We start from the raw sequence: 13843 nt of genomic DNA, 5'->3' as shown, positions 1-13843 counted from the left end.
CTGAAGCAGCAAATTCATTCTTTATAAAAACAAACAAAAAACAAAACAATGCATGGGCAGACATTTTGTGGAAGCTCGATCATTAAGCACACACGTTTCTTCCCTAAAACTGCTGCCACAAAGTTGGAAGTACACAATCGTTGTATTATTATATTATTCATTTCCCATCACTGGAATCACTGGAGAGACAAAAAAATTGCTCCAGCATGAAAACGGTGTGAATGATGGAGTGGAAAAACTCAGTGTGCTACTCAGAGTCTTGACCCTCAACCCCTCCACAGACTCCTCAACCCCTCCAGAGACTCCTGACCTCAACCCCTCCAGAGACTCCTCAACCCCTCCACAAAGTCCTCAACCCCTTCACAGACTCCTGACCTCAACCCCTCTAGAGACTCCTCAACTCCTCTAGAGACTCCTCAACCCCTCCACAGACTACTGACCTCAACCCCTCCACAGACTCCTCAACCCCTCCACAAAGTCCTCAACCCCTCTAGAGACTCCTCAACTCCTCTAGAGACTCCTCAACCCCCACAGAGTCCTCAACCCCTCCACAGACTCCTGACCTCAACCCCTCAGGTGTCAACACCTGATTTTATGAATAATCTGGTCACTGAATGAATCTTATGCACCTGAAACCTGTCTGTATACTTTTGACTTCAAAATGCAAATACAATGCATTTACAAAGCCTTGAGTGCGACGTCACTAAACACAACCACAACCAATGTTTTGGAGCTTCTGCTTTCCAGCTTCTGACTGTAAGAGAAACCATGTGTCTCCTTCAGGTCTCGCTGTTCATGACGTGCATCCTCGGTCCTTTCTTTACTCACCATCACGCTTCACGTGACATGCAGTAACTCTCACGCACAGGTTTCTGCTGACTTCAGCTGCTGTCTGTGAAGGGAAGAAAAAAATCTGATTCATAATACAATCACTTCTGTTAAAATGCATGTCTGGTGAAATTATTTTCCGCAGCTTCATAAAGTGTCTGTAGGCCAATCAGACTGTCAGCAAAAGCTATTGTTAGAAGAAAGGAATATAAAATGTATTTTGAACAGCAAACACGTGCAGACAGGGAAAAAAAGGAAGTGCTGAAGTTAAAGGAGAAAACTCTAGTGACCCCTGTAACTTTGATCAGACCACACGTCTGATTGTTTTTTTTTTTACTTTGGGAAAGTCTTCAGAGCAGAGAACTACATCTCTCTCTCTCACTGCATGTTTTGGTCTCAATAAAAAAGAAATAATTGAACAGAGATGTGAACTTTTACCACAAATTAACCTGCATTATAAAATGACCCAATTTTTGGAATAAAAGACGTATTTAAGACTTTGAGACACACACCTGCGTTCGGTTGTGGTTTTATTCCTCATATCTTATCAGACTTCAAGTTTTTCAATTTGAGGCGTTGGTTTCAGAGATGAAGGCCCTGAATGCATATTATAGAAGTGTGTATTTGATATTCAAATAAAAAAAACAGACTGTACTAACAGGTATTACTGTAAAAACACTTTGCAATGTGGGAAAGTTTTGCTTTAGAAACTGTAAAGTATTTGAGTTGTCTGGAGTGGAACTGTGACTTCACACTGCTCAAGCCTTTTTAGGGAACAGGAATTTTTCTACATGAGCAGACCAGAAAAGCCTTTCTGTCCACCTGAAACAATTCTGTGAACACAGATTTAAAAAAAAATAACACACAGCAAACCAGATGATAAATATATTAAAATGTGTTCCCTTTTGATGTTACAATAATTGTTATTTTTTTATGAGTATATGTAAGTTGATTTGAATGCTAATTAAAATGAAGTAGGGACACAAATAAACGGCATATCAAACCAATCAGGTTCATCAAGATCAGTCTGGTGGATCAGCTGTGAAGGGCAAAGCTGCCTCGACGTGAATGCAGCTGCCTTGACGTGAACGCACATGCCTCTTCACTCGACATTTAAAAGACGCGTGACAACCTAGATATTCTTTAAAACTATCTTTATTGTGTTTCTCAACAGAAGGTATGCATAAGCAATATCTACTGGCTTGGTTGAAAGATTAAAAAAATACACACTAACAAATAAACCTTTACAAAACATTTATGGCAGTTGAAAAGGACTAACGTGTCAGACGAGCAAGCGTGAGCCTTAAGACTCTCAACTCTCAGGATCTGGCCTGCGTGTCCAACATTACACCCTGGAGAAGGGGGGAAAGGAAAAAACAATCCCAATTCTCTTGATTATTTATTATAGGCTGGAATGATATGCAGATAATTATCAAATACAATGTCCGTCATTAGCACAGCAGTGTGTGGAAGGAAAAATGACCACCATCATTCTGACACATGTCACATGACATGATCAGCACTGCTGGGGGCACAAAAACAAAACAAAAAACAACTCATGATAAGTGCATAATGGATTAAAGTATACAGATGAAAATTAAGGCCTATATATATATCTCTCTCTTCAATTAAACAACATAACTTGTTTCGTAACACTGCCTTAAACGCTGCTTCATTCATTGTACAGATAAGTGTGGCTCGGGTGTAAAAACATGTTGCATGAAACAGACACCGTTTTAGAAAAACACGCTTAAAGAAGAACGCACAGGTAACTTTTTTCTGTGACAGTAACATTGTTTGGCAGCATAAGTGCTTAACCAGTCTGTGTTGACGTAAACAATTTAATAATGCAATTTCTCAGGGTTTCTTTAAAAGACAAAAGGTATGACCTCTGTATAACCGAAAGTGTGGCCAAAGTGCGGAATGTCGCCGGTATGAAAAGAGAAAAAGCCGTCAGATATCGACGCTGGATTTCAGCTTCTAGTATGGCGCTTTATTGGGGGGTGGGGCAGGGGGGTGTCTAGAACATCCAAAGTAGATGAATAAGTGTATACCACAGTGACACATCCTCCACAGAATGTCCAAAAAATGTCCGAACTCTAAACAAGCTCGCCTCAATTTTTCAGGAAGAGAGAAAGGCGACAGGAACCCAACATTGAGAGGGCGAAAAGCCTGAACATTTGGGGAAAGTGGGCACGCTACTGTAAACCATTAGCACTGTAAATGTGCTAAATCTCAGCATCCAACACGGCCTTATAGTCCCCGTTTTTTTTTTTTTACACTATCCATATATGTATTTTTCGTTAACAAAAGACTAATGCACCAGGCAGCTCCTGTCCCATCACCCTGCATACACACACCCTAAAACTAGTTGTCAAAAAGAAAAATTTGGCGGTTAAATGGCACAAAAAAAATCAAAGAGTATAAGCGTCTGGTGATTATTGTAAAAAAAACAAAACAAAACAAAAAAAAAACGATTGTTTCTCTCTTTCCCTTTGCATTACGTCTCTTGGTTTTATAGGCAAGAGGTAAAGTGTATAGAACAGGCAAACTCTGAAGCAGGCCTGTGTGTGTGTGTGTGTGTGTGTAAGCCGCCATCATGCAATTGCTTTTGCCTCAGGCAAGAAAGCCTCCCAGTACTTGATCAGCTACAAGAGAAAACCAGAGAAACATATAATGAGTGTATATTCATACAATCTAAATAAATAATATAAATAAGTATATACTCAAAAAAAGTCTTGCGTTTACCTGTTGCTGAGAATTCAACAGCATCTCCAGATATCTGACGATCTGTTTCTTGAAATCCCGAGCCTTCTCTTTCTGGTGAAGTTAAAATCAATAAATAAAAATCAATTCTATTTACCATAAACACACATCCTACAAACACTTCACAATTCAAAGAACAAAAGTGTATAGTTCATGCCCACCTCAAACCTGACGACTTCCTTTCGTACGGTGGTGGAGACTCTCTCAAAGTCCCTCTCATACTGACTGACCTTCGACTCCCACTGCAACACATCAGTGACATCAGCTCTTTACAGGGAACAACTACATTTACACCATCTGGTCCAGGGTTTCTGCAGGTTTCACCGAGTCAAATTTATGACTTTTAACATCTTTTTTAAGACCGATATCACATCAAACACACACACACACACACACACACACACACACAAATACGTTGTGGTACAATTCTCGAGAGATTTGCACCAATAACAGAAAGCTGCTTGGCCTTTGCATGCTGGTCTCATTTGTAGTCGTAATACAGCAATTTTTATTTGGACCAGCAAAAGAAAGAACTACAACAACACAAAAACTAAAAAAATAAATAAAACATAAAGTGCTACAGAAGCATTTCAATGAGCATTAGAAATAGCACTAGATTTAGCACTCAGAACATTAGACCTGTTTAAACATATTTAAGACCTAGAACAGCTAATTTAAGACTTTTTGAAGCCTTTCATTTAGATTAGACTTTTTAAGACCCCAGGTTTCATTGGAGTCTTAAAAAGTATATATACACACCAGAATATAATGCAAGGCAGGCGTCTGATTGCCGTATTTTCCGGACTATAAGCCGCTACTTTATTCCCACGCTTTGAACTCCGCAGCTTAAACAATGAAGTGGCTAATTTATGGATTTTGAAGTTTTTCCCGGTTTCACAAGCTTTAAGATAAAAAACTGAGCCCCATAACATTAGACCAATGAAATTGCTGAACGGGTTCAGGTGAACCAATGAAACTCTTTATATTAAATCAGATGCGCTCCCACTGAATCGGGCCGCACCACATCATAAATATGGATGATGTTCCTCTGATGTTTGACCTGCCGCTCACTCGGACTGTCTACAGGAAATGTGAATCATTCGTCACGCTGAAAACAACCGGGCATGAAAACACACTTCACCTGTGTTCTGAGCTGCAGGGCTTCGGGAGAAAAGCTTTACCGATGGTGATTTTTAAACACACGACGATGCCAAAAGAAAAACTCTCGAGAGAAATAGTTGTAAAAGGAAGGAGGAAGACAGTGAACAATGACTTTCTTGGTAGGCTTCTGTTTAGATACAAGCCGTGTAACAGACACTGTCTTTCATTAAAGCCTGTGTAAAGTTCATTAGTTTCAGTGGACCAAACCTCAGTCTTGAGCTGTATTTCAAACCTCCAGCTATAACCGTATATAAAGAAATCTCGTTACAATGTCATGCATCGGTTTTCACGTCACATCTAAGGTTACCTCGGTGATCTCGTCCTTGGCTTGCTGAAGTTTGTCTGGTTTGTTGGCCCACAGCAGCTTGGCCTCAGTCTCTCGCTTCTTCTGCAGCATGCTCTCAGCGTCCTGCCAGCGCTGCCATGCCTTTATCCGCTGGTCAAAGCAAGCCTGGACATGTAGACAGACAGACAGACAATTACAGGGAAAGTACTTTAAAGCATTCAGGTGCAGTTGATAATTTCTGAAATTGCCAGCCAGGCAATTTTTTATAATGCGTCAGTGCTGAAACTACATTTGAGCACAAGGTTAAACTCCTGTGCTTCAATATGACCCAGTGTTTATCCAAATGTTGACATATAACCCACACACCCTGACTGCTCCAAGTAAGCGGATGTAATCTGCAAAATGTTCGGCAAAGATGAAGAAATCATTAGAAGCCTGGTCCTGATGAAGCTGCTCGACGCGGTCCTCCACTTCGGCCAGCTGGGACAGGGCTCGGGAGAGCGCCGTGTTATCCTCTGAACTACCCAACATCGCCACACTCTTCGCAAACACGGCCGTGTTCATAGACAACTCTGCAAACGAAGATCTCAATCATCATCCTGCTCACTTACACTGTACAAAAAGAACATTTACTGCAAATGGATAATAAAAGAAACATCGACTACAAACATTTCTGCCAACACTAATTTCATTTTTTAAATCACATAAAACGTCTCTTTTACTTGCTGAATCCTCTGTAATATGTACCTAGCAGCGAAAACACGCGTGTACGTACCTTTCCTGTGATTAACAAGTGACTCCACGACGGCGTGCAGCTTCCTCAGTTGCTGGTCCTCGTTCTCCACCTCATGCAGCTTCTCTTCAAACCACTGACACACAATCGAAGAACCAAGAGTTCAGAAACTGCGGTAGTGACTCGAGTCATCGCTCTGCCAGCAGCCGAGATACTCACAACGTCTGACTCGTTCATTTTGATTGTCATCTTGCTCACAGCGTCAGTGGCCTTGTTGATCATCTTGAGAAATCCAGCTCCACTCAGCGCTTGGGTACTAACCGCCCTGGGTAACTAACAGTGTAGAGAACACACACAAACACACGAAGAACTGTTACAGCCAGACAGAAAACCAAGACTTTATTTTGATAACCCTATTTAATAGCTAAAGGTTTCTATACACCCGACCGGTTAGTTCTTCTCAAACTCTAAATGGAACCAAGAAACCCAAACCTGCCCCAGTACACAAAAGTGAGCCTCATTACAACAGAGTGTGTTAAGGCTTGAGTGGAAAAACTTGATTGTCCTCAACCTCACTAACAGATGAACTGAAACACCACAAAGGTGACATTTAGGAGTCCAGAGCTTTTTGGACGTATACTGTAGTGTATGTTCAAAAGAGAGTTCTCTTACCTCCTCTTTCTCTAAAAACTCTCTCACGTCTGGGTCTTGCAGCAGAGCTGGATGAGACACAAGCCTCTGGACGTACCTAAACAAAAACGTGTTGGGTGACTGTCAGAAGTGGCCATTCACTAAAGATAAAGGTCTATCAAATAAAAATCGAGGAGAAAAACCTTTCTAGAGCAGCTCTTCTTCTTTCAACAAATTCAGCTGATGACTGGTCTTCTTTCCCCACCTTCACTTTAGTCATTCCTTAAAAAACAAAAAAAAAAGCAGTTGGTCAAACAAAACAAAATAAGAAGAAACCTAAAAAATATCATCATATAAATTCTAAAATACCCAGAATGCTCTTCTCTGGTGGTGGAGGAACAATGTGCCCATTCTGTGCATGTTTTTCTGAGAGTTTCTCATAGAGGCCCAGAAAATCACTGAAGCGCCTGCGCACTGTGAACTGTTTACTGCGGAACATGGGCAGTGTCGTCTGTGTGTAAGGTGAGAGAGAGAAAGGTGTGTTAGAATCACGCTGTCCCACACACACACACACACACACACACACACACACACACACACACACACACACACACACAGACCCCATTAGTGACATAAATAAAAAGACTTAACACATTTCCTAATGAAGACAAGGTTTCATTCATAAAAGAAAATACCTGAGTGGAGACTCTGTAGGCCATGTAGGCATTCATACCATCACCTGCAGGAAGAATGTATGTGAGTAAGTGCAGCTGATGAACCAACATATCATAGAGGCAGGTCTCAAATCGAGCACAAAAATCTGCGCATTCGGCAATTAAAACGGTCCTTTTGAAGAAGAAAAAAAAGCTGAAGTTTCACTTTGTGTCCTGATGATTTACGTCATTTAAAACACCATAATTATTTTAAAAATGTACAAGAATATTTTGTCTTCATGTTGAGTTTGGTTTCACTAATAATAAACAAATTTAAATAAAGCATCCATATTTGTCCATTATTAAAAGCTATAGAAGAATTTATTTAAGGTACTGAGAACCTTTAAGAAAAATGTGTAAATATTTAAACACACACACACACACACACACACACACACACACACACACTACCAGTCCAAAAAAAAAAGATCACACTATTTTGTTGGTCCGCCTTTAGCTTTGATTTCAGCACATATTCGCCATGGCATTATTGATTATGGGAGTCAGACCACTGCATAAAGTCCTTTCCACCACATCCCAAAGATTCTCCAAGGGGTTAAGGTCTAGACTCTGTGGTGGCCAATCGATCTGATCTTATTCATAGGGCACATAACGTTGCTGAACGCAGACCAACCCCAGATCACAGCACTGCCCTCACAGGCGTGTACGGTAAGCACTAGGCATGATGTGTGCATCAGTTCCTCCACCGCTCTTCTAACCCTGATGCACCCATCAAACTGGAACAAATCTGGACTCATCAGAAAGCATGACCTTCTTCCATTGCGCCAGAGTCCAATCTTTTTGCTAGGGAGCATGAATATTGGACTCTGGAGCATGCAAAAAGCTACACAGCTGTTTAGTTCCAATCCCTCGAGAAGCCTTCACATTGTTCCCTTCACACAGTCATGGGTTCTACTGCTGTTTTTGCATCATACATTTAAGTGATCGCTGATCACGATCATTCAAGATTATTTTCCGTACATTTTTCTTCCTCGAAGATGATGGTTCCCCACGATCCTTTCAGTTTTTAATAATGCATTGGACATTTCTTAACCCAATTTTAGTAGTTTTAATCTCCTTAGATGTTTTCTTTGCTTGATGCATGCCAATAATTTAACCCTCCTGTAACAGATTAACATCTTTTCCACGAACACAGGATGTTGCCAGCTGAAACGATCATCCCTGCAGCAATTATCCAATTATCTTACCCATTTGCTTAGTCAAATCCAGGTGATGACACTTTTTTTTGACATTCTAAAACCTCCCATGACTTCTTAAAATCTGTGAATTTTGGATCCCCCCACAGCCCCTATGGTACCTTGGTGAATTCATCTAGACAGCATCACTTTAATACAATAATGATATCAAATATTTATGACTTTTTCTTTAAGTAAAAACAGTATAAAATGTTATTCCTAACGTTCCTGAACATTCAGTCCGGCTGCGGATTTTAAGATAATCCTTAACTCGCTGTTACTTGGAGCACTGACCCCAAACATACATCCAGCATACAGAGAAGGACAAGAAGTCCTAAAAGAAATAGTTTTGGCGCCACCAGAGACCTGATCTCAACGTTATCGAGCTGGTCAGGAATTACATGAAGAGACGGAAAGATGTGAGGCAGCCTGAATCCACAGAAGATCTGTGGTTACTTCAAGACGTCCGAACTGCCAACTTACTTCAAAAAATGCTGTTTTGCAGGCAAAGGGTGGTCCAAGACAAGATTGATTGCGATCTTTCCTTAACACTTCTATGAATTAAACTATTCTTACGTTACAGAATTTTCACACTTTTTTCCAGTGTGTGTGTGTGTGTGTGTGTGTGTGTGTGTGTGTGTGTTGTATAAAATCAACAAAAAAACAGCTACAGTGAAGGTACAATTTAAGAGACTGTTTGCATATCTCCAGCGATGGCGTACTGGGGAAGGGCAGAGGAAACAGCAGCTAGGTGGCATCCAGCAAAAAGAGGAAGTGAAATATTGGCAGTGTTTGTTGAGCATTGTCTCACAGGTCACCTACATCAAACAGTTTAACTGTTAATAATTCAACTGTTAATCCACTTCCCACAGCAGAACACGGTAGTGCACGTATTACTCGCCAAAATTACTTCCTACGAGGTCGACCATGACGAGCTGTACGGGACGGACTTACCCACTTTCTCTGGGTTTGTAACTGAAATGTTCAAATCAAAGTTGTCCTTCTCTTCTTCCTCCTCCAGCTGGAGTGTGTGTGCGCATGAGACAGAATAAAAGAGAGAAAGACACACACAGTCAGAAGTGTACTAGTTAGCCAATTTACCATTGTATAAAATCATGGAAATACATTTGAGACACACGTATATGTCGTAATTATATATCCACATGTATAAATGAGCTGAAGAATGTTTAAACACTAGTAAGCAAACACCTATTCAATCTGTGTGAAATATACAAACTGGTGAATAAATTTATTTGTAACATTTATCCTGTGTTCAAAGAAACTATTATAACGACCATACCATAATAACCATCGCTTGCAATTCAATTAAATAGTTTTACGGTGACAAAATGATGGCGGTGAATAGGGGTGTGTGATATACATCACGTGCGATAACAACGCCGTTTTAACAATATGTTAGAACATTTTATTGATTATGTCCCCCGTTTTTCAGTAACCAATCAAAACGCTGCATGTTCATGAATTCGCTGCGTGTTGTGATTTTGCTGTTCTTATTTGAATGCTGCACTTTTGAAGAATAAATATATTGTTTCGATGAATCAGTATCCTATCGATGTTGTATAAAGGAGAAAGTACAAGATGAGAAATTTACAAACACTTTTTTAATTATGCAAAATATCGTCTGATTATTGTTATCGTCAAAATCCCCCCAAAAAATCAGGATATCCGTATCTGTTCAATAATCGCACACCCCCTAGTGGTGAACTTGAAAAAATAATTGTCATAAGTTTATTAATACAGTAATCCACCGTTTATCACATAAACAGACACCACCCCAAAAATTATATTTTATGTATACAGTACTGTATTAACAGTTTACTTCATTTTATAATTAATAATGATCTTTTTTATGAATAAATTTCACTATTTCAACATTATAAAAATAATTTCATTTATTAAAATAAAATGTAATGGGGAGAGATGAGTGTGGTGCAGGATTTTACCTGCTCCAGTGTTTTCAGCTGGGGTTTGGAGACACTCGCTGAAGCAGAGAGAGAGGAAGCTGGTGCTGAGGCCTTTGGTGTCTCTTTCCTCCTGCGGTCATTACGAGGACTGTCCAGAGACAGCTCGACTGTGGCCTCTGGGAAGTGGGGAGGGAGGGAAGGAAGGAGCGAGGGACAGAGAGAGAAAGAGAGAAAGGAGAATTGCAGATTGCACATGACACATGAGTTTGCAGGAAGAGAGCAGAAGTTCTAGGTCACGTCCAGGCCACATCACAATCAAGTGAATTTTAGAGCTTGTGAAAGAAACGCCTCATCAGCAAAGAGCGAAGGTTCTAAACTCAAAGACGCACTGCTGAAACAGCTTCTCTTTATCGTGTTTTTATAAGAAGGGATATGAAAGTAATAAACAAAACTCCAAGCTCAAGGTTTACGAAATCCAGCGTATCAAACAAAGTCAAAACAAAGACAGGGTACCTGTAAACAGATCATCCTCGTCCGAGTGCAGGCCGTTGCTTCTGGAGCTGGTCTCCATGCTGGGTTTTGCGGCGGCAGGAGCAGGTGGGACTCTGGCGCTCTCGTGGGCATCATCAGACGGCTGGGTACGGCCCTTACCGCTTTCCTTTACCAGAGGTTTCTTCACCGCAGCACTCCTCTTCTCCTCAAACAAATCCTCCCCATCCTCTTCATCATCATCATCATCATCATCATCATCATCATCATCTCCGAACAGGTCAGCGCTGGGTGCTTTCTTAACCCCTGCGCCACCACTTACAGTTTTACTCGTACCGTCTTTTATTGGCTCTTCGAAAATGTCCTCGGACCTTTTCAAGTCTTTTTGAGGTGCGACAGACGCCTCGCTCTTGCCGCTGCTCTTCGGAGTCGCCGAGCTGAAGTTTGAAGTTTGTTTATCAGGTTGACCTCCAGACTCGGCCAAAGGATCGGCAAACGCGTCGACTCCGGCGGCTTTAGTGTCGCCCGCCCGCTTCTCAGGAGCACTGTTCAGGTCGTTCAGAGGATCTCCCACAGCTTCACTGAGGACATCTTTAAGAGGCTCATCAGCGCTCACGTGAACAAGGGGTTCCACGGGGTTCTGTGAGAGCACCTGCAGAAACGGGGGGGAAAAAATAGACTGTTACACCAAAGAGCACTTGGGCACGTTCTTTCTAAAGGCTTCGGCTCACGAGCATGACACCCTGTGCAAAGTACACTACGCCCGTGATACTGACTCACAGCCTACACAAGAACATCTGCCAGGGGTTGATCACAGCAGCACTTCCTTGAGTGAATTTGCATGAGCTTCACAGCAGAGCTCTCATTTGCTTACAGCAGTTCAGAGTGTCCCAAACCTCTGACTAGATCCTTCACTCAGAAACAGCCTGAAGTGATGAGGACAGAGGACATGTCTGTCCATGACACACACCAGGCAGGTCAAAGTATGTGCAGCAGGAAAATGGAGTTCAGTCATCTCGAAACTTCATGGAAGCTGTTATGGCGAGTGAGATGAAGTTTCTCCCGACCCAGCTTTTCTCTCAGCCTTCTTACGTGTAAGGCGAAGATTAAAAAATCACCCCGAATGCCTGCTAGGCGCTAACTGACAACCATTTCGGCTAGTCAGAGAAGCTGAACAGTGAAAGTGAAGTGGAAACGCCTGAAGTTTACAGCCCTACAGGGAGCTAGCATTAGCTTAGCCGCTTAGCCGAGACCCAGGTTTCCGTGCTGATCCACGGAGAGCTCGTACAACACCGTGTGAACGGCGTTACTCACCACGCGACCTGTGAAAATGTCCGCTCCTTCATCGCTGTCATCGTCCTCGCCGAGGTCAAGCTCCTGGTCCTGCTCCTCTAAATCAGGGAAAGGAGGCGGACTGCGCTCCGAGCCAGCCGCCATCTTCACTCTCAGCCGAACAGCGGGGAAAAGCATGAAACTTTCAGCAAAAGAAATTGTAAGATGCGCACACTGCACATCAGCGCCCTCTACCGACGCCTGTACTGAACCACACACTGCACATCAGCGCCCTCTACCGACGCCTGTACTAAGCCACACACTGCACATCAGCGCCCTCTACCGACGCCTGTACTGAACCACACACTGCACATCAGCGCCCTCTACCGACGCCTGTACTGAACTACACACTGCACATCAGCGCCCTCTACCGACGCTTGTACTGAACAGCACACAGAACATCAGCGCCCTCTACCGACGCCTGTACTGAACAGCACACTGCACATAAGTGCCCTCTACTGACACCTGTACCGAACTGCATCCTGCACGTAAACTCTCTCTACAAACGCCTGTACTAAACAGCACACTGCACATTAGCGCCCTCTTCTGTCACCTGTACTGAACTACACACTGCACATTAGCTGATTTTACTGACTAAACAGCGCTCTGCACATTATTAGCGCCATCTACTGACAACATGTACTGAACTACACACTGCACGTTAGCGCCCTCTACTGACACCTGACAACCTCTACTGAACTACACACTGCATATAAAGCAGAATAGAGACCTTTATCGAGACCTTTAGGGTTCTTAAATGTCTTGATATCCCATCCTGCTTTATTTATAACTGTGTGTAATAAAACTGAATACATGTTTTGCCATCTTTGTTAACCCAAATTTTGTTCATTGGCTCATACCGTGTCCTTATTCTTAGGGTTTGGTGTGTATGGCCTACTGGTTGAGGTGCATGCAAAGCCAGTGTTACTGTCATATTGGAAATGGTGCGTGTCCTTTCTGCTGTTTACAAATTGCTGGATAATTTTTTATTTATTTATGACATATATTTTATTTCTTTATCCAAAACGACTGTCTCAACTATTAAGCTACCACTTACTTTATATCTTTAAAATAAATCATTTTGTTTTGACACTGAAACATTTGAACTGCCTGCTCTCATACCTGGCTTCACAAAGGTAAGAAAACTTGGAGTTAAAGTACTTTGACCAATAGATTATAGATTTTTTTATTAGCAGTTAAAATTCACGTGTGCCACATTTCTGTGTACAAAATTTACATTCTAGATTGTGTGCATACTTCATGTTTGTATATATGTTTGGACAGTCACTTTCATATTTACATTCTAAATTCACTACTTTTCATGCAAAGCCACTTTCTGTATACAGCATTTATTGAATTTATTCTAGTTTATTCAAAAACTGTGTACGCATTTCATATCTATGTATATGTTTGCACCTGACACCAAGACAAATTCCTGGTACTGTAATGTGCTCATTGCTGAACCCTTTGCTGTACCTGGCAATACAACTTTTTTTTATTCTGATTATTGGATATTGAAACTACAACAAAATTAATTTGTATAAGTTTTTTATTGTTAAACATTTTCCCCCAAATCATCAAGTGCTTTGAGCAACTAATCATTAGAGCAGTATTCCCACCACACTGAAACCATTTCTGTACACCTACTTCCAAACCAGTCAATGAAGAACTCAATACCTGAGGATTTGAGAATTAGAATTGTTGCTCGCCACAAAGATGCAGAGGCTGTAAGAAGATCAGTATCACACTGAAACTGAGTTACAGTACAGTGGTCGGGGTCATAC

General features: G+C 41.6%; 1 protein-coding gene across 1 annotated transcript; it reads right to left on the bottom strand.

Annotated features, from left to right (window-relative positions):
- Positions 1–2425: 2425 nt before the first annotated feature.
- On the bottom strand, positions 2426–12214 carry snx1a (sorting nexin 1a). Its single transcript, XM_046859340.1, has 15 exons — positions 12042–12214; positions 10752–11379; positions 10278–10414; positions 9268–9334; positions 7100–7143; positions 6774–6915; positions 6608–6686; positions 6447–6522; positions 5994–6107; positions 5817–5910; positions 5408–5613; positions 5063–5206; positions 3756–3836; positions 3577–3648; positions 2426–3476 (listed from the first exon to the last, which is right to left on the bottom strand). The coding sequence occupies exons 1-15, from the start codon at positions 12195–12197 to the stop codon at positions 3426–3428; spliced, it is 2091 nt and encodes a 696-aa protein (XP_046715296.1). The 5' UTR covers positions 12198–12214; the 3' UTR covers positions 2426–3425.
- Positions 12215–13843: the final 1629 nt, after the last annotated feature.

Source organism: Silurus meridionalis, chromosome 10, assembly GCF_014805685.1.
Source record: "Silurus meridionalis isolate SWU-2019-XX chromosome 10, ASM1480568v1, whole genome shotgun sequence".
In the NCBI taxonomy this organism is placed as follows: Eukaryota; Metazoa; Chordata; class Actinopteri; order Siluriformes; family Siluridae; genus Silurus; species Silurus meridionalis.
The sequence above is the reverse complement of the archived record's forward strand: the minus strand, read 5'-3'. Positions and strand labels throughout refer to the sequence as shown.